General features: G+C 44.7%; 1 protein-coding gene across 1 annotated transcript in view; it reads right to left on the bottom strand.

The window, feature by feature from the left end:
- Positions 1-19,548, bottom strand: part of LOC125458180 (calcium/calmodulin-dependent protein kinase type II subunit alpha) — a 230,534-nt gene extending 210,986 nt beyond the window's left edge. The window contains exons 1-2 of the mRNA XM_048543163.2: positions 19,224-19,548; positions 19,017-19,111 (exon numbers count right to left, since the gene is read on the bottom strand). Coding sequence (XP_048399120.1) covers positions 19,017-19,111; positions 19,224-19,285 — 157 coding nt within the window. The 5' untranslated portion in view covers positions 19,286-19,548. The remainder of the gene's footprint in view (positions 1-19,016; positions 19,112-19,223) is intronic.
- Positions 19,549-20,282: the final 734 nt, after the last annotated feature.

The raw sequence follows: 20,282 nt of genomic DNA, 5'->3' as shown, positions 1-20,282 counted from the left end.
TAGGACTCAACTCCACTTACATGCTCAGTCTCCATAGCCTTTCAACCCTTTATTGATTAAAAATCTGTCTGTCCCCTCATTGAATTGTTTCCCGGTGTCCGCCACATCTGGGATAGTGAATTCCACAGATTCATGACTCTTTGAAAGGAATAATTTCTCCTTTGCTCTGTTTCAAATCTGCTATCCCTTATCCTAAAACCATGACCTCTCATTCTAGATTGCCCCAACATGAAGGAACATCCTTTACATGTCTACTTTGTCAATCACCTTTAGCATCTTACAGACCTCAATTAGATCTCATTCTTCCAAACTTCAGAGAGTATAGGCTTAACCTGTCAATCTCTCCTCACAATACAAAGCCCTCATCTCTGATATCAATCTAGTGAGCCTCCCCTGAACTGCTTCCAAAGCAACTACATCTCTTATCAAGTAAGGAGATCAACATTGTGCACAATACTCCAGGTGCAGTCTCAACAACGGATTGTATGATTTCAGGGTGTCCTCCCCATAGAATAGAATGTGGATTCCCATCTTGTTGAAAGCCCATGCTCACCGATTTAGTCAGACGAAAGTGAGAAGCAGTCACTGATTTAGTGTCAAAAGGCTGATGAATTTATTCCTGAAATGTGTTGGCAGGGAATCAATGACTATGTTGATGAGAATGTCTTTGAGATTCATGTTGAGCCCATGGACCCAAACACCTCAGAAATGCATAATTCCACATCTACAAGCAAAGGTTTGATATCTCTGAAAATATCACAAAACCCAAACCACATGATAACTGAACTGCTTGGTTAACAATCAAGGAACGGTGATAATAATTCCAAGTCAGAATGGGCAGTGGTTTGGAGGGGAACTTGATGGTGTTCCCATATATCTGCTGCCCTTCTCGTATTGGTGGGAGAGGTTGCAGGCTTGGAAAGTGCTGCAGAAGGAGGCTTGTTGAGTTGTTGCAATGCATTTTTAGATGACACCCACGCTAACACTGTGTGTGACTGTGGCGAGAATACGTGTTGAAGGTGGTAGATTGTGGCACCTTTCCCCTTTATCGTGACTTTGAGAGGGTAGGTAGATTGCGTTAAGCCAAATAACTAGTTGGTAACTTTTGTCACAAGTGCCTACTGAAGCCAAAGTCATTAATAGCATTTAATAGAGATTTAGATAACCAAGTGTATAAGCTTATTGAGTCATGGCAGCATAGACAGGAATCACATGACACCAGGTTATATACAAGTGCACGCTCACACACGAGCACATGCATACACGCGCACACACACATAAATCTATGGCGTGAATTCATATTTGCAGATACATTTTATTTTGTTCAAAAAGCACAAAATTTATAGACAGTCAGTCAATATTGTGTTTTATAAATTCCTACTTTAGAAATAAAACCAGTCTTCCAAACTATACACAAACAGATTCTAAACAAGGAAGCATGCATTGCCTGACCTAACATGTCATCTCTTTGTCAAGCTGATAAAACTTACAATTCTCGCAGGACTATTACTTGAAAGGAATTCCAGGAGTTACATATACAAATTAATCAATTAAAACCTTCTAACTGATTAAAGATTTAACAGCATCTTAGGTACATCTTTATCAATGGCGTGAACCTTTGATCATTTACTTGTAAATTCTGTGTCTGATACTACTTCTCTCACTAACACCTGAAAGAGCCTGAGGCTCTGAAAGCATGTGTTTTCAAATAAACCTGTTGTACTACACACTGGTATCCTGTGATTTCTGACCTTGTCCACCCGAGTCCAAGCACCTCCATATCAAAGATGGACAGGAGAATGGGATTAGAAAAGTTAGTTCCAGCTTGGTGTTGCTGCTGAGTTTGATGGACAGTCTCAATTTTTCTGTGATAGCAGGAACTACCGATGCTGGAGTCTGAGGTAACAAGGTGTAGAGCTGGATGAACACAGCAGGCCAAGCAGCATCAGAGGAGCAGGAAAGCTGACATTTCGGGCCTCGACCCTTCTTCAGATGCAATTTCTGAAGAAGGGTCTGGACCTGAAGCATCAGCTTTTCTGCTGCATTCATCCAGCCCTACACCTTGTTATCTTAATTTTTCTATGCTCGCGTTTTTGTTCTCCTACCATCAGACGTGAGCTACGCAAGTCAAGACTCTCACAAAGCCGAAAGGCTACAGCTTTCTGTCAAGATAGATGTGTGTTGAGTTGAAAAGGGGTCACATAAATTAAACTTTCACTTGAGTGGCCCAGAAAGATAGAGATTGACTTTATATGTTCCTCTCTCATTCTTGGGATATCCAAAAGTGCTTTACAGCCACATAATACTACGGTTAAGAACAGCAAATCAAAGGCTGGAAATGCTACAGTGAATAACTCACCTCCTCTCACTGCAATTGCCCACCATCTACAGGGCACAACTCAGGAGTGTGATGGAAATCTTTCTACTTTTCTGACTGAACACGGCTCCAACAATGCTCAAGAAGCTCAGTGTCATCCAGGATGGATGTCCCATTGATTGGTACCACATCTTCTGCGTTCAACATGTATTCTTGCCACAGTCACACACAGTGTTAGCGTGGGTGCCATCTAAAAATGCATTGTAACAACTCAACCAGCCTCCTTCTCCAGCACTTTCCAAACCTGCAACCTCTACAACCAATAGGAGAAAGTCAGCAGATATATGGCAACACCATCAAGTTTCCCTCCAAATCACTGTCCATTCAGCCGTGGAAATATATCACTGATCTCTCATGGTTACTGAGTAATTTCCTGGAATCCCTCCAAAACATCATTGTGGGTGCACCCTCACTCAGCATGAGGCTACTCCAGAAAACTGCTCAGGGCAATTAGGGACAGGAAATAAATTCTGGTCCAGCCAGTTGAGCCCACATCCTGTGAAATGATTAGATTTTTTTCAAAGTAATTTTTGAAAAGTAGTCACGATTGTATGTTGAAAACACTCATCATATTGTGCACACTAAGGGCCCACAAGTAGATAATCTGCCGCAATGCTATTTATTATAGAACAACTGCGCAGTGTACAAGATGCATCGCAAAAACTCATCAAAGCTTCTTCAACAGCACCCTCCAAGTCAAGTCCTCCAGCACCTCAGGACAGCAGGCATAGGTGCAAATTCCCTTCTCAGTTGCACACTATCACTACTTGGAAGTATATCAACTGTACCCTCATTGTCAGAGAGTCAAACTCCCTGGAACCCCTTCTTGTAGCCATACATATGCCATACAAATTAGAATGGTTCAAAATATGTTGAAACATAGAAATTAGGAACAGGAGTAGGCCATTCAGCCGTTGGAACCTGCACCACCGTTCAATACGCTCAGAGCTGATCATCCAACTCAGTGAATAAAAACCAAAAGAACTGCGGATGCTGTAAATCAGGAGCAAAAACAAACTTGCTGGAACAGTTCAGTAGGTCTGGTAGCATCTGTGAAGGAGGAAACAGAGTTAATGTTTCAGATCAGGCGACCCTTCCTCAGAACTCAACAGTTCTGAGGAAGGGTCACTGGACCTGACCTCTTCTCCTCCACAGATGCTGCCAGACCTGCTGAGCTTTTCCCGCAAGTTTGTTTTTGCTCCTGTTTTCATCCAAACCAGTATCCTGTTCTCACTTTCTCGCTAACCCCTTTAATTCCTTTAGCCCTAAGAACCATCTCTAATATATTCTTGAAAACATTCATTGTTTTGGCCTCAAACACAGTCTGTGGCAGAGAATTCTACAGAGTCACCTTTCCCTGATGAAAGATGTCCAAGGATGTGCAGTTTAGGTCAATTGGCCATGTTCAATTGCTCATAGTGTGCAGGGAGGTGCAGGTTAGGTGGGTTAAACATGAGAAATGCAGAGTTTCAGGGATAGGGAAGGGGGATGGTTCTGGGTGGGATGCTCTTCAGTGTGGACTCAATGGGTTGAATGGCCTGCTTCCATACTGTGGGAATTCGATAACTCTGTGGCTCCCTACGGTGAATAAATTTCTCTTCATCATCCCAGGATGTTTTCTCTCAGTTTTTACTGTGCAGAAGGACGAAGAAGCTAGGGAACTTCGGGAAATAAGTAGTAATGATTTGAAAAGAATTCATATTACAGAAGAGGAAGTATTGGCATCTTTAAACATATAAAAGTAAATAAATCCTCAGGGCCTGATTAGATATTTCTCAGAACTTTGTGGGAAGCCAGGGGAGAGATTGCTGGGCCACTTGCTGAGATATTTGTATCATTGGTAGCCACAAGCGAGGTGCCACAGGATTGGACGTTGGCTAAGGTGATGTCATTCTTAAAGAAAGGTTGTAAGGAAAAGCCAGGGAACTATACACTAGTGAGCCTTACATCAGTAGTGGTTAAGTTGTTGGAGGGAATTCTGAGGGGCAGGATTTAGTTGCATATGAAAAGAGAAGGACTGATTAGGGATAGTCTTGGATAACGAAGTGTGGAGCTGGATGAACACAGCAGGCCAAGCAGCATCTCAGGTGCATAAAAGCTGATGTTTCGGGCCGAGACCCTTCATCAGAAAAGGGGGATGGGGAGAGGGTTCTGAAATAAATAGGGAGAGAGGGGGAGGCGGACCGAAGATGGATGGATGAGAAAATAGGTGGAGAGGACAGTATAGGTGGGGAAGTGGGGAGGGGATAGGTCAGTCTGAGGAGGACGGACAGGTCAAGGAGGTGGGATGAGGTTAGTAGGTAGGAAATGGAAGTGCGGCTTGAGGTGGGAGGAGGGGATGGGTGAGAGCAAGAACAGGTTAGGGAGGCAGGGACGAGCTGGGCTGGTTTTGGGATGCAGTGGGGGGAAGGGGAGATTTTGAAGCTTGTGAAGTCCACATTGATACCATTGCGCTGCAGGGTTCCCAAGCGGAATATGAGTTGCTGTTCCTGGATGGACATGTCATCTAAGGAATGGGAGGGGGAGTTAAAATGGTTCGTAACTGGGACGTGCAGTTGTTTATTGTGTTCTGCAAAGCGGTCCCCAAGCCTCCGCTTGGTTTCCCCAATGTAGAGGGAGCCACACCGGGTACAATGGATGCAGTATACCACATTGGCAGACGTGCAGGTGAACCTCTGCTTAATGTGGAAAGTCATCTTGGGGCCTGGGATGGGGGTGAGGGAGGAGGTGTGGGGGCAAGTGTAGCATTTCCTGCGGTTGCAGGGGAAGGTGCCGGATGTGGTGGGGTTGGAGGGGAGTGTGGAGCGGACAAGGGAGTCACGGAGAGAGTGGTCTCTCCGGAAGCAGACAAGGGTGGGGATGGAAAAATGTCTTGTGTGGTGGGGTCAGATTGTAGATGGTGGAAGTGTCGGAGGATGATGCATTGTATCTGGAGGTTGGTGGGGTGGTATGTGAGGACTAGGGGGATTCTCTTTGGGCGTTATTGCAGGAGCGGGGTGTGAGGGATGTGTTCCGGGAAATGCAGGAGACACGGTCAAGGACGTTTTCAACCACTGCGGGGGGGAAGTTGCGGTCCTTGAAGAATGCGGACATCTGGGATGTGCGGGAGTGGAATGCCTCATCCTGGGAGCAGATGTGGCGGAGGTGAAGGAATTGAGAATAGGGAATGGAAATTTTTCAGGAGGGTGGGTGGGAGGAGGTGTATTCTAGGTAGCTGTGGGAGTCGGTGGGCTTGAAATGGACATCAGTTTCTAGGTGGTTAGTCTTGGGATGGCTTTGTGTGGGAAATTGTGTCTCACTAACTTGACTGAGCTTTTTGAAGAGGTGGCAAAGAAGATTGATGAAGGCAAACTGGTAGGTGTTGTCTATATGGACTTCAGCAAAGTGTTCAACGAGGTTCTGGATGCGAGACTACATAGTAAGGTTAGGTCTCATGGGAACCAGGGAGAGTGAACCAACTGGATACAAAATTGGCTCAAAAATAGGAGACAGAAGGTGGTGGTGGAGAGTTGAATTTCTGACTTGAGACCTGTGACCAGCTGTGTGCCACAAGGTTTGCAGCTGGGTCCACTGCTTTTCGTCATTTATATAAATGATTTGAATGTGAACATAGGAGGCATGGCTAGCAAGTTTGCAGATGACACCAAAATAGGTGGTGTGATGGACAGCGAAAAAGATTATCTCAGAGTACAATGAGACCTTGATCAGACGGGCCAGTGGGCCGAAGAGTGGCAGGCAGAATTTAATTCCAATAAATGTGAGGCAAACCAGGGCAGGGCTTATACAGTTCAAGGTGGGACCCTGAAGAGTGTTGCTGAACAAAGGGACCTGGGGGTGCAGGTGCATTGCTCCTGGAAATTGGAGTTGCAGGTAGACAGGGTGGTGAAGAAGACATTTAGCATGCTTGCTTTCATTGGTCAGAACATTACTTATAGGAGTTAGGACATTATGTTGATGCTATATACGACATTTATGAAGGTACTTTTAGAATACTGCATTCAATTATTGTCGTCCTTCTATAGGAATGACGTTGTTATGCTTGAGACAGCACAGACAAGATTGACCAGGTTGATTCTGGGGCTGCAGAGTTTGAGATATGGAGTGAGGTAGAGGCTGGAGATTTTTTCCCTGGACTGTCGGAGGCTGAGGGTTGACCTTACAGAGGTTAATAAAATCATGCGGGGCATGGATAGGGTGAGTAGTCAGTGTCTTTTTCCTCAGAATCAGTTGGACTGACAGGTCTGTTTCTGTGCTGTATGACTCTGTGAGTCTATGACCTAAATAGCCTAGTAATCGTGAACTGTGACTCCGGTTCTAGGCTCCTTGGTTATCAGGAACATCCTTCTTGCATTTACCCTGTCTAGTTCTGTTAGAATTTTATAAATTTCTATGAGATCCCTCTTCATTCTTCTAAGCACCCGTGAATATAACCCTAACGGAACCAGTCTCTCTCCAGATGTCAATCTTGCTATCTCAGGAATGAGTCTGGTAAACCTTTGTTGCACTCCCTCCATAGCCAGAAGAAGCTTCCTTGGATAAGGAGACCAAAACTGCACACAATACACCAGGTGTACTCTTTACAAGGCCCTGCACAATTGCAACAAGACATTCCTGCTCCAAATCCTCTCACTATGACTACAAGGTATAGCAGCAAAATTAGGCCATTTATAGGAGCAGAATTAGGCCATTTGGTCCATTAAGTCAGCTCTGCCATTCAATCATGGCTGATATGCTTCTCCATCCCATTCTCCTACCTTCTTCCCCTAACCGGTCAAGGACCTATCTATCTCTGTCTTCAGTACACTCAATGACTTGACCTCCACAACCTTCTGTGGTGATCAGTTCCACAGATTCACCACCTTCAGACTGAGGAAACTCTTCTTCATCTCAATTCTAAATTGTCAATCCTGAAGTCTGAGTATGTGTCCTCAGGTCCGAGTCACTCCGACAAGCTGAAAACTCTTCTCCACATCCGCTCTATCCAGGCCTCTCAGTGTTTTTTTTGACATAAATAAGTTTCAATCAGATCCCCCCTCATCCTTCTAAACTCCATCAAGTGCAGATCCTTTTTGCCTTGTTCACTGCCTGCTGTATCTGTTGCTTACTTTCAGTGGATGGTGGATATGGAAATTGAGGTCTCGCTGCATCTCCTTCTTTCCATATTATTGTCTTTCAGACCTTCGTGTTTTCATGGCTGGATATCTTCACATCTTCCACATCATATTTCATCTGATCACTGACCCAAATCACACTGAAGTCCCTCTGCATCCTCTTCACAGTTCATCCTTTCACCTAGAAGACAGTTCACACCTATCTTCACGAGAGCAATAGGGGATGGGCAATCAATGTCAACTGTGCCAGAAATACCCACGGCCCACGATGAAGAGGAAAGGCTCAGGATTAGAATTCCCAGGGCTCGGAGCAGCGATAATTTCAGACATCATCACTAATGGTGAAAGAAAGGAAAACATGGGGGTGAGCAAGAGGCCAGAGTTGGAGATATGCAGGGATCTCAGAGTGCTGTAGGGTGACAGGGGAATCGGAAGCAGGATAGACCAATGGGCACAGATGCCACCAGTTGAACCAACAGATCGAGGAAAGGAAAAGAAGACTGATTTGCAATTGGTGAAATTCAGATACACTTTAAAATCGCTTGACATCCACTGAATGACTTTTGGGAGCTGAGCTTTATCGGAGAATGCAGCGGCATTTGGAGACAGAAAATTAGGAGATAAGAAGCATTTAAGTGATTTGTCGATGGTAGTTGAAGGCACAACGTCAGCTAGGAAAACTGTGCTCCCCATTCTTTTCACACTTCAAAAATTCTGAAACTCTGAAATGCTTTTGAGGTTTAAGAACAGTAAGTAACAAGCATTTAAACACAGTGGATATGTGGCTGGTCATTTTGTACCTCATTAATGTACAAGTTTAAAGATAACAAATCTGTTCTTGGTTGAATGGTCTGCCCAGAAATTAGATCAATCTCAAAGATGAACAGCTATTTCAGCAGAAATAAGAGTCAGAATTCTTCACCGGTAATTATTGTTAAATTCTCAATGCAACTGTTTACTTGCGGACAGTTTAATTCAGCCCGGAATCCTTCTGACTAAAAAAAGCTTCTATTCATTTAGAAATTCCATTAGCTTAGTGCTGCATATCTCATAAAACCATTTAGCATGTCAAGTCAGACAAATAATGACATTTCACAGAGTATTGTACATGATAATGGTTGCTAATGTTAAGAATATTCAAATAATGCAATTCTCTCAAAATGACTGCGTTGGCTAAATAAAAATGGCAATGTCTGTTTTGCATCTCTCATTTAGCGTGACATTCAACATTTAAAAATTTTCTTCAACACTTCAAAAAGAGCTATATCATAGTGTGATACAGAAAGAGACCATTTGATCCAACAAACCTTTAAGACCATTAGACACAGGAGCAGAAATCGGCCCATCGAGTCTGCTCTGCCATTCAATCGTGGCTGATAAGTACCTCAGCCCAATTCTCCTGCTTTCTCCCCATAGCCCTTGATCTCCTTGATAATCAAGAACCTATCGATCTCAGTCCTAAATGTATTCAATGATCTGACCTCCACAGCCTTCTGTGGCAGTGAATTCCATAGATTCACCACTCTCTGGCTGGTGATTTCTATACCCAGTTTGTGCCAATCTTGTAGGATGTGTTCTTTTCTGGACGCTGATAGGATTCATAAGAAGGAGGTGCAGTAATCCTCCCTGAGCCATCTATATTGTCTTTCCTTATTCAGTGTGAGCATTAGCCTACAATTTTTATGCAGAAGATAGCATGGTGATAAACTCTTCCAAAAAGAAACCGTACACAGAGTTGAATGGAGATCACATGAGAAGTGATGGGGATAGCTGAGTTCACCAAATTAACTGCGTAATATTAGCAGACAGGACCCGGGGAGCAGAAAAGCAGCATTTGGATCAACAGGTAGGTGTGGAATGGGCAAGATGAACATCTAGAATTTTGTTTGATTAACTTTGGGGGTTGGCATGTTTGTGTGGACTGTTCCCTCAAAAGATTAATAATACCATATTAACACTTTTCAATTCAGCTCATCACTTTTAATCCTTTCATAGGATGTGTATACTCATGTCTAACATGATCCATCCCTAATAATTTAATTCCAATGCACAATCCATGTACATTCTCTATTGCCAGCCATTTTTATTTATTCACTCATGGGATGCGGGCATCTATGGCTAGGCCAGCGTTTGTTGCCCTTCCTGAATTGTCCAGAGGGCAGCTAAGTGTCAACCACATTGCTGTGGGTTTGGAGTCACATGTAGGCTAGACCAGATAAAGGTGGCAGATTCCTTTCCCTAAGCGACATCTGTGAACCAGATGGGTTTTACCAACAATTGATTTCATGGTCATCGTCAGACTCTTAATTCCAGATTCTTTATTGAATTCAATTTCAATTATGTGCTGTGGCAGGATTTGAACCTGGGTTGCGAGAACATTATCTGAGTTTCTGGATTAATAGTTTAGCGATAATACCACTAGACCATTGCCTCCCCAGATTTAATTGCCTGATGGGTGTTTCTAGATTAATACTCCTGTTTTGAGGTAATAACCTGATCCGTCCTGTATCATTTTTACCATGAACATATGCAAAGCCAATTGAATAACTGATGTTGGGACTCCTTCTGTTCAAAAACATACGAGTACATAGTGCTCTTCACATAGCGAAATGTGCCCTGTTCACAGCAACAGTATCAAACACATGGAAGGCCAACAGAGAGAGGACTATAGAGAACCATAGAGACATTGCACAGTTTAGGCTCATATTCATTAGTGTTTAGAAAGATAAGAGGAGATCTAATTTAGGTATACAAGATGCAAAAAAGGGATTGACAAAGTAGACAGCTAAAATGATAGGTCATAGATGAGGAGGAATCTCTCAAAGGGTCATGAACCTGTAGCATTCACTATCCCAGAGTCGGGTAGATGTGTGGACACTGAATAAACTGAAGGGGACAGACAGATTTTTAATCTGTAATGGGTTAAACAGTTACGGCGAGCGGGTGTGAAAATGGAGTTGAGGCCGAGATGAGACTAGCCATGATCATAGTAAATATTGCAGCAGGCTGGAGGGACTGAAGGGTCTATTGCTGTTCTGAGCCCTTATATTCTTATAGAAGGATCCATGAGGTCAACTTCTCTGTTTATTCTTTCATGAGAAGTGGGTGTCTCTGCAAGACGAGCATACATTGTTTATCTCTGATTGTCCTTGATCTGGGTGGCTTGCTAGGGCTATCTCAGAGAACAATTAAGAGTCAACCATATTGCTGTGGTCTGGAGTCATATGCAGGCCACAGCATTAGCCTGGGCCTATAGATTACTTGTCCAATGACGCTACCACCGTCACACCTTACTTCAGCTTGGTCAAACAAGCAAAAACAAAGTTGCTGGAAAAGTTCAGCAGGTCTGGCAGCATCTGTGAAGGAAAAAACAGAGTCAACATTTCAGGTCTAGTGACCTTTCCTCAGAGCTTGTCCGAAGGGCAAGTTTTAAAGGGGCATTGTGAAGTGAGAGCAAGAAGTTGACGGATGCAGAGATTTTGGGATGGAGTTCTTGAACTTGGAGGGTAGGCAGCTGATGATATGGCAACACAGGTGGCAATAAGAAGATGAAGGTGTGGAAGAGGATGGAATTGTCGACGTGCAAAATTCTCAGAGAGTTGTGGGGGATCGGGGAGGTTAGAAAGGTTACATTTCAGAGGTTAGTACTGCTGCCTCACAGCACCAGAGATCCGGATTTGATTCCAGACTCCTACTACTGCTTGCGTGGAGTTTGCACATTCTCCCCGTGTCTGCGTGGGTTTTCTCCAGGTGCTCCAGTTTCCTCCCAAAATTCAAAAGGTGTGCAGTTTAAGTGGACTGGCCATGCTAACTTGCCCTGTAGTTTTCAGGCTTGGTGAATTAGCCAGGATAAATATGGGAAAAGGGTGGGTGCTCAGTGTGGATGGGATGTACTTTGGAGGGTCAGTGCTGACTTGATGGATTGAATAGCCTCTTTCTACACCATTGCGGATCTATGAGAGTGACAGGGCCACTTAAGGATTTATAAACAAAGTGAGACTGGAAGCCACTGTAGACCAAAGGGCACAGACCAGCAGAGGTGTGGAGGAGAGCCCAAGTTTACAGAAGGTGTGAGACAGAAATCATTGCTGTAATGGAGTCTGGAGGTAGAAAAATGATGTACAGGAGACTCCGCAGCAGATCGACAGAGGCGGGTTTGGAATTAGACAATGTCATGGAGGTGGAAGCAGAAATGTATATTGGATGAAAGTCAGCTGATAGCTCCCGACTGTGTTAAACTTGAGCTGGGGTTGCTTTTAGTGTGGGTCTTCGTCCATAATGGTCAGACACAAGTTGCATCCTAATTTGGCTCATGTGGGTTCCTGTAGTTTCTCTTATAGTCTGAATACATCTTAATGACAGGGTACCCACACCCTCTCCTGGTACATGGGGTAACAAAGTCCTTTGGTTCAATCATTCTGCTGATAAAAGGGACAGAGTTGGGTGTGCAGCTATAAGCGTCATTATGTAGGAGACTAGTAGTGGTAATATCACGGGTCTGGTACTGCATTAAGCCCCGGGTACATGGGTTCAAATCCTACCATGGCAGCTGGTGGAATTTAAGTTGCAATTAAAACCTGAAACACAAAGCAATCTTGATTATGAAGCTATAATTTCTTGTTAAAAAAAACTTACCATGGTTCCCTAATGCCCTTTAAGGAAGGTAATCTGCTGTCCTTACCCAGTCTGGCCTACTCGTGACTCCAGGCCCCCAACAATCTGGTTGACTCCCAAATGCCCTCCGAAATGGTCTGGCAAGCCATTTATTTCAAGCTTAATTAGGGATTGACAATAGATCCTTGCCCTGTCAATGATGCCCAATCCGATGAAAACATATTAAAAAAAATTGGCCACTCCTCACTCTTGTGTCTTTTGCATGAACTTAGGGTCACATTTGCTCTTCCAGGTACATGTAAACGATCCGATGGCCTCTGAACAAACAGGAGCAAAGGGGTTCTCAAAGAATCACAGAATGGCTACAGCACAGAAGGACACTATTTGGTCTGTCATGTCTATGCTGTTCATATCCTCCACCCCAAAATAACCATTTGCCTTCTGCCACTCCCTCACCTTTTCCCTACAGTTCCACAATTTATCATTTGCAGATGATGAGCCCATTGTCTTTGCAAGCCTCGACAGATCCTGCCTCGAACACACACTCAGACTATACATTCCAGATTCAAGCCACTCACTGTTTGGAGACAGTCTGTCCTCATGTCACAATTGCTTCATTTGCAACTGACCTGTCAGCATCAATTCTTCCACCAGGAGGATTAGTTTCTCCCGAGCTGTTCTGTCTCAACGTCTTACGATTTTGACCATTGCTATCAAAGCTCCTCTCAGCCTTCTCTTCTCCAAGGGCAACACTCTGAACTTCTCCCATTCTTCTCTGTAACTAAAATTCCTTCATTCCTGGAAATGTACTCACAAATCTTTTCTGCACCTTTTCTAATAACTTAACGCCTTTCCTAAAGAGTAATGCCCATAGCTAGATGGATTCGTCCAGCTGAATCCACAAGAAATCAGAGCAGAAGCAGGCCATTTGGCCCATCTTTCTCAATCCTATTCTCCTGCCTTCTCCCCATAACCCTTGACCCCCATACCAATCAATTTATCCAAAGTGTTCACACAGTTTAATACAACTTGTGGTTTTTGTCATCTATGCCCCATTGTTAAAGCCCAAAATCATATATGTTTTATTAACTACGGTTTCCATTAGTCCTGTCACCTTCAGTGATTTATACATATGTGCAACCAGGTCCCTATGCTCCTACCTCTTTACAGCTGTCTCTTTGTGTCCTACTGATCAAAATTAATCACTTCACATTTCTCTCCATTAAATTTCATCTCCCACTTGTCTATCCACTGCGCCAACCTGTCGATGGTCCTTTTGAAGTTCTACATTACATTCTTCATGGTTCTCAATGCTTCCAAGTTTCATACCATCTGTAAATTGTGAAATTGTGCATGAAGATCTAAATTATGAGTCTGTGTCAGGAAGAACAGGGGGTTTGATTGCTAAACCCTGAGGAGCACCGTTATAAACCTTCCCTCAGTCTGAAAAGTAATTGTTAGCCACTATTTGGTTTCCTGTCACTCAGTCAATTTTGCATCCAGGTTGTCACTGAACTCTTTATTCCACAAACTTTAACTTTTGTCACAAATCTGTTACTCGGCACTGAATCAAGAACCTGTTGGAAGACAACACACATCATAGAATCAATGAATGTTATAGTACAGATGGAGGCCATTCAACTCTAGTGTCTGTGCTGGCTCCTGAAAGAGCTACCTAGCTAGTCTCAATCTCCAGCCCTATCTCTAGGCCCACTAAATTCAACACTTTGAAATATATACCCGACTCTCTTTTTTGAAACCTCGTTTGGAATCCGCTTCTCTCACTCTCCCAGGCAGCTCATTCCAAATCCTAACAGCTTTCTGACTAAAGAAGTTTCACCTATCTCACTCCTGGCTTTCTTACTGACAATCACATCATTAACCTCATCAATCCAATCTGCTACCTCATCAAGGAAAACTCAATAAAGGAAGTTCAATTTACCCTTTGCCCTGATTTTCAAACAGAAATGGATTGTCTTGTCATCTATCCCATTGTCTCTTGTGGGAGATTGCTCTGCACCTATTAATTACTGCACTTTCAACATTATAACAACGTCCATGGTTCAAAAGTATTTCTCTGATTGTATAGCGAAGGTCACAAAGGTTGCTAAATAATTGAGAGTCCTTTGAATGTCTTTAATGTTTGGAGTCTGTGACGAAAGATGTTTGCTCAGCTATGTGTGTGTGTGTGTGTGTGTGTGTGTGTGTGTGTGTGTGTGTGTGTGTGTGTGTGTGTGACATGACGAGTCTGAGTGATCTGTTACTATGCGATTACTCTATTCCCTTTTCCTCGTCCCCATTCATTCACAGGAACGTTGCTGGCATGGCCAATTCAGAATCAAACACATTACTGCGTGACTGGAGTCACATGGAGGTCAGGCCAGCTAAGGATGGCAGATTAATGAACCAGATCTATTTTTAAAAATGGTAATTAATTGCACTCTATTCCAGATTTTATTGGATTCAAATTTCACCATTTGCCATGGGGGTATTTGAGTCCCTATCCCTTGAACATTTGCTTGTTAGCCTGGTGACGTTACAACTTCACCACCACTTCCTGTTAAATGCAACAAAAACGAGACAGATTTATCCAGAAATAGCTAAACAGAAAACATTCGCTGGTTCCCATAGCAACAGCAGTGTGCATTTATATAGTGACTTTAACATTGTGAAACACTTTGAGTGTTTCACAGGAATGCAATCGGGCAAGGAACTGATTCAGAGTTGGGAAAATCGGGGCTGGTGAGCAGCTTAAGCCCATTAAATTTTCAACATTTACTCCACAAAGAGCTCCTTATTGTAAATATGTGATCTTTTATTTCCCCAATAGCAAACAAATTCCAACACAGGCAAAAACAAGCATGCAAGAAATAAAGCAAGACTTGCTCAGATTGTGATCTCCCAGATTCGCTGGGAATGGCTTCACACGCCCACACTCTCATGTGTGGGTGGGCACTTTCTTGGCCCATTTACACATCCCACACAAAGCACACAATATTTCATCCACTTTCTGAGCATTTTATTCCAATTTCCATGGTAATTGCCTGGGTGCAATTGATATGCACAGGACAAGTGACTCATCAATCACTCATTCTACTGCTACCATTTGTAGTTTAAACAGCTGCCAATCAGGAAAACAGAGCCATTGAAAGTGGGCTAGCATCAAGTACCACAGGAATGCTCTTATGAATGGCCTTGAGATGGCAATGGATGAGACTGGAAGAGATCTCAGTCTTGGCATCCTCAGTCATGAACATCTACAGTCCCCACTGGAGCAGCAAAGGGAATGGAAGGGCAAATGCTCGAATATAGGTTGAAGAGAGACGTGTCAAAAACATGCATTTTGATCAGACACCGCTTCACCTAGAGAAGCTGGAAGAGGCGATTGGTAAATGCATTGTGCTGTTCGAGGGCTGGAGCACTGCTTCAAGTGCCCATGTGTTCACAGTGACCACATTAAATATTGTGCGGTTTTCAGGCAGAATGGACAAGAGGAGCAGGTATGTTAGCGAAACTGGGTTTCAAAACAAGATTAGAGCTTTCTCCAGCTTGAAAAGGGAATGTTCGTGGAAAGTAGCCTAACAGGTCCCCCAGATTGTCAAAGGGTTTGACTGGGTAACAGAGGAATAGTTAATAGGCACTGTCTTCCAACCTCTTCTGTCAGGCAGAAGATACAAACGTGCCAACAGGTTCAAGAACAGCTCCTTCTCTGTTGTTATTCTACTGAATGGACCTCTCTAATTTCAAATCTAACATTGATCTTGCATTTGTGTACTTGTATGGTATAATCTGCCTGTACTGCATGCAAAACAGAACTTTTCACTGTACTTAGGTACATGCGACAATAATAAATCAAACCAGAAATCAGAATTCACTATAAGATTCAAGGTAAATTATTTCACCCACAGAATGAGTGTGCAACTTGCTACCACAGGGGATAGCTTTCTTTTTTATTGTTTCCTGGAATATGGGTGTCACTGGCAAGGTCAGCATTTGTTGCCTATCCCTATTTGCCCTTGAAGCAGATAAGAGTCAATTGCTGAGGGTTTGGAGTCACACGTAGGCCAGGCCAGGTAAGGATGGCAGATTTCCATCCCGAACGCACACTAGTGAAGCAGATGGGGTTTGCTTTTACAACATACAAAGATTTCAACAGTGGTTAAAGCTGTTGCTAAATCATGAGAATCAATTGAACAGAATTGAGAGATTTAATTTTAAAACAAGACTCAGAATCCATTTAGAAGGCAATAAGATAAAATTTACAGGAGCTCATTATCCACTGCCGCTGTAAGCGATAAAGCTAACTTCACAAAACTAAAGGCATTTACCCTCCCCAGCTCTCACAGTCTGACATGACATTAGAAATAATTAATTAATCACATTTGCAAAACCATTTACATTTGTGCCATATCTACCTTCACTGTGTGTGTGTGAGAAAGTGGGGAATGGGATGGGGTGCACTGTGTGTGTGAGAGAGAGAGTGGGGAGTGGGATGGGGTACACGGTGTGTGTGAGAGAGGGTGGGGAGTGGGATGGGGTACACTGTGTGTGAGAGAATGGGGAGTGGGGATGGGGTACACTGTGTGTGAGACAGTGGGGGAGTGGGGCTGGGTACACTGTGTGTGAGAGTGGGGAGCGGGATGCTGTACACTGTGTGTGAGAGAGAGGGTGGGGAGTGGGATGGGGTACACGGTGTGTGTGAGAGAGGGTGGGGAGTGGGATGGGGTACACTGTGTGTTTGAGAGAGGGTGGGGAGCGGGATGCTGTACACTGTGTGTGAGAGAGAGGGTGGGGAGTGGGATGGGGTACACGGTGTGTGTGAGAGAGAGTGGGGAGTGGGATGGGGTACACTGTGTGTTTGAGAGAGGGTGGGGAGTGGGAAGGGCTACACTGTGTGTGAGACAGTGGGGGAGTGGGGTGGGGTACACTGTGTGTGAGAGTGGGGAGTGGGATGGTGTACACTGTGTTTGTGAGTGGGGAGAGGGATGGGGTACACTGTGTGTTTGAGAGAGGCTGGGGAGTGGGAAGGGCTACACTGTGTGTGAGACAGTGGGGGAGTGGGGATGGGGTACACTGTGTGTGAGAGAGGGTGGGGAGTGGGGATGGGGTACACTGTGTGTGAGAGAATGGGGAGTGGGGTGGGGTACACTGTGTGTGAGAGAGGGTGGGGAGTGGGATGGGGTACACTGTGTGTGAGAGTGGGGAGTTGATGGAGTACAGTGTGTGCATGAGGATGGGGTACAGTGTGTAAGGGTGAGGAGTCGAACAGGTTCACTGTGTGTGTTAAGGTGTGTGATTGGATAGGGTTATAGTGTGTGTGAGGATGGGAGGGGATGGATGGAGTACAGTGTCTGTGAGTGTGGGGCATTGGATGGGGCACATTGTGTGTGGAAAAGAATGGGAATTATTTTCTGAGGAATGCTTCGCCAAATGGAATTATTCACACACCCAAAACCCTCCCCACAGACACACACGTAGATGTTGGATCTACACACCCACACAGCCTTTCTTATACAACCGCGTATACGAAACCAGTGAACACAATGTGGATTTGGGCATGGGGACACACACACACACACACACACACACACACACACACACACAAAAGAAAGCAAGCTTCCTCGAGTGCACACACACAGACCGCCCACACACAACAGATACACAGCCAGGACTCAGGAAGCACAAACACACATCCTCATACATACACACACAAACACAGAGAGAGACACAGATATACAGATACCCACACTACAGACACACACACATGACAGGCACACACAGCAGACACACACACAAAACACACACATGCAAACACAAATGAAGCACACAACAGAAACACATGCACACAGCAGCCACACAAAACTCACAATCACAGACACGCATACACACACAGAGCCCGAGCTCAGAAAACGCAGCTCTCTCCACACACACACAGACACACACATACACACAGGCAAAAAACTTGCTGGTAATCCGAGTCTTACATTCCTGCTCTCTCCCAGACTCCAGTGTGCTGATTCACTGGTGACGTTAACCCTTTAGGCTCCCTGCCTCAGCTGTACCGTGTAACCTCTCAAGAACAACATCTTCCTGAGCCCCCCAGCTGCGGAGTGGTCACTCTCTGTTACCCCTTGGTATGCAGCCCCAGGGTCAACAAGGCCGGGACAGAGGGTGGGCGGTCACTGCTGTCTCTGTGATCAGAGCTGGATTTAACATGAGCCCACGGGGTTGGGGGCGATGCCTGGGGGCCGCTTTCAGCCACTTGAGACTTGGGGAGAAGGGAGCTGTTCTGATTTTTGAGGATGGGAGGGGGGGGTGGATGGTAATATTCAGAAAGTTTAGCCAAGCACCCACACCCTCCCAGGTCTTCAGACTCTTCCGTTTTTGAAATTGTTACCCACAGCGCGTCTCTCTCCAACCCCCTCCCAAAAATGCGGCGCTCGATGATTTGAATAAATTTTCCTGTGAAAAAAGCAGTGCCTATTTTAATCCCTCAATCGCACGGCCCCAGCCCCACTCCACGCCGCCACTCAAGAGTTCCCTAAAGAATCAGGAACAGCGAAACGAGTGGCCACTCGGCCCATTATGCCAGTACTGGCGGTTTGCTGGAGACGTACCCCTCAACTCCCAGCCCCCATAACAGCCCACCCCATACTCTCCCCGGACCCACAAAAATCCCAAAGCAGCCCCAAATGAGTCTGCTCAGCCCACTGCACACCTGTGACTTCTACAACATTGTGGCTGAGTTTGTCTATCTGCCTGTCCCCTTCTTCTTCTCCCCTCCAGAGCAGCCAGCCCACCCTGTGTCCACTGAAGTTCCAGCACTCTCCTCACATGGACTCAATTCAGAGACCGAATGTGGGAAAGGTGTGTGTGACATTGTGAATAGGGAGGGAGAATGTGAAACAGCTCACCCCTGGCAGACAGTTTCTTGGTGTTGATAATCTTGGCCGCATATTCCTGTCCGGAGAGGATCTTAACGCACCGTTTTACGATGGAGAATGCACCCCTGAAATCACCAAACGGTATACTGTCTTTACACATTTCATTCCCATCAATAAGCCAAACACACACATAAAAATAAAGGTACAGCAACGCTTTGCTAATGACAAATTCCTTACTTTCCCAGTTCCTCATACATCTGATATTCATCGCTGAATCGAGTACATGTTATTGTGGCCATCCTGCTGGTCTCTGTCTTTCCCAGGTTACTGACGCTGCTGTTCTCTCTGTCTCTCTCTGCAAAATCCACTGGAGTCTCTGAGCTGGGTTTGATTGACGGCTCACTCTACAAACGGGGTGTGGGAAAATGATCAAGAAAATGCGAACTGTACAAACACTCACTAGTTGGTGCTTTATTGCCTCTCTGTCTCTCCACTTCCCGATCTCAGCATCACTGCTCTCCCTCAGTCTGTTTCCAAGGCAACAGTATTGGAAGCCTCACACACACACACACACACACACAAAAAGCTGCCTTGACATTTTGAATAGCGCCCTCACACTCAGGCGTAAACGGAAAGGGTTAAGGGAAACCATCAGATGGCGAGCGACAAATAAAATTTAAAAACAAAATCTCACTGCAAATTATACAGGTGGGCTCACCTACTGCACACTCAAACATCCAATCCCACAGGTATTTGAGGATTAAGATTGGGGTCGAGTACGTATAATTACAAAAAATTTGCATTTCCCTTCGCACCTCCCTTCACTGCCTGATATCTCAGAGGGATTTGCAGCCTGTTGAGGTGCGCTGAAGTGCAGCCATTGTTGCAATGTAGGAAACTCGGTGCTAATTGTGCACAGCAAGATCCCAATGAGGGAGGCATAACAGAGTCAGAGAGTTGGGGATCTTTCTGCTGTGGTAATCTCTGCGTTAGGAGGCCTGGGTTCAACTTTCACCTGCTCCAGATGGGACAATCTATGAACAGGTTGACTAAAAATATCTAGAGTCATACAACACTAGAAGAAGGCCCTTCAGCCCATCAAGTCTGCACCAACATAACCCCACTTTCCAGCACGTTGTCTGTACCATTTAATACTATGACATTTCAAGTGCTCATCCATATAGTGATGTTGTGGTGTTGGCTGTGAGATAAGTATCAATGAGAACACCAGGGACAACCCTCCTGGTCTTCTTCCACATGGAAAGGAGAGCTGCACTGCAATGTTAGATAACAAAG

The sequence above is a fragment of the Stegostoma tigrinum genome, chromosome 13 (genome assembly GCF_030684315.1).
Source record: "Stegostoma tigrinum isolate sSteTig4 chromosome 13, sSteTig4.hap1, whole genome shotgun sequence".
In the NCBI taxonomy this organism is placed as follows: domain Eukaryota; kingdom Metazoa; phylum Chordata; class Chondrichthyes; order Orectolobiformes; family Stegostomatidae; genus Stegostoma; species Stegostoma tigrinum.
Note: the sequence above shows the minus strand (reverse complement) of the source record. Positions and strands in the feature narration are given on the sequence as shown.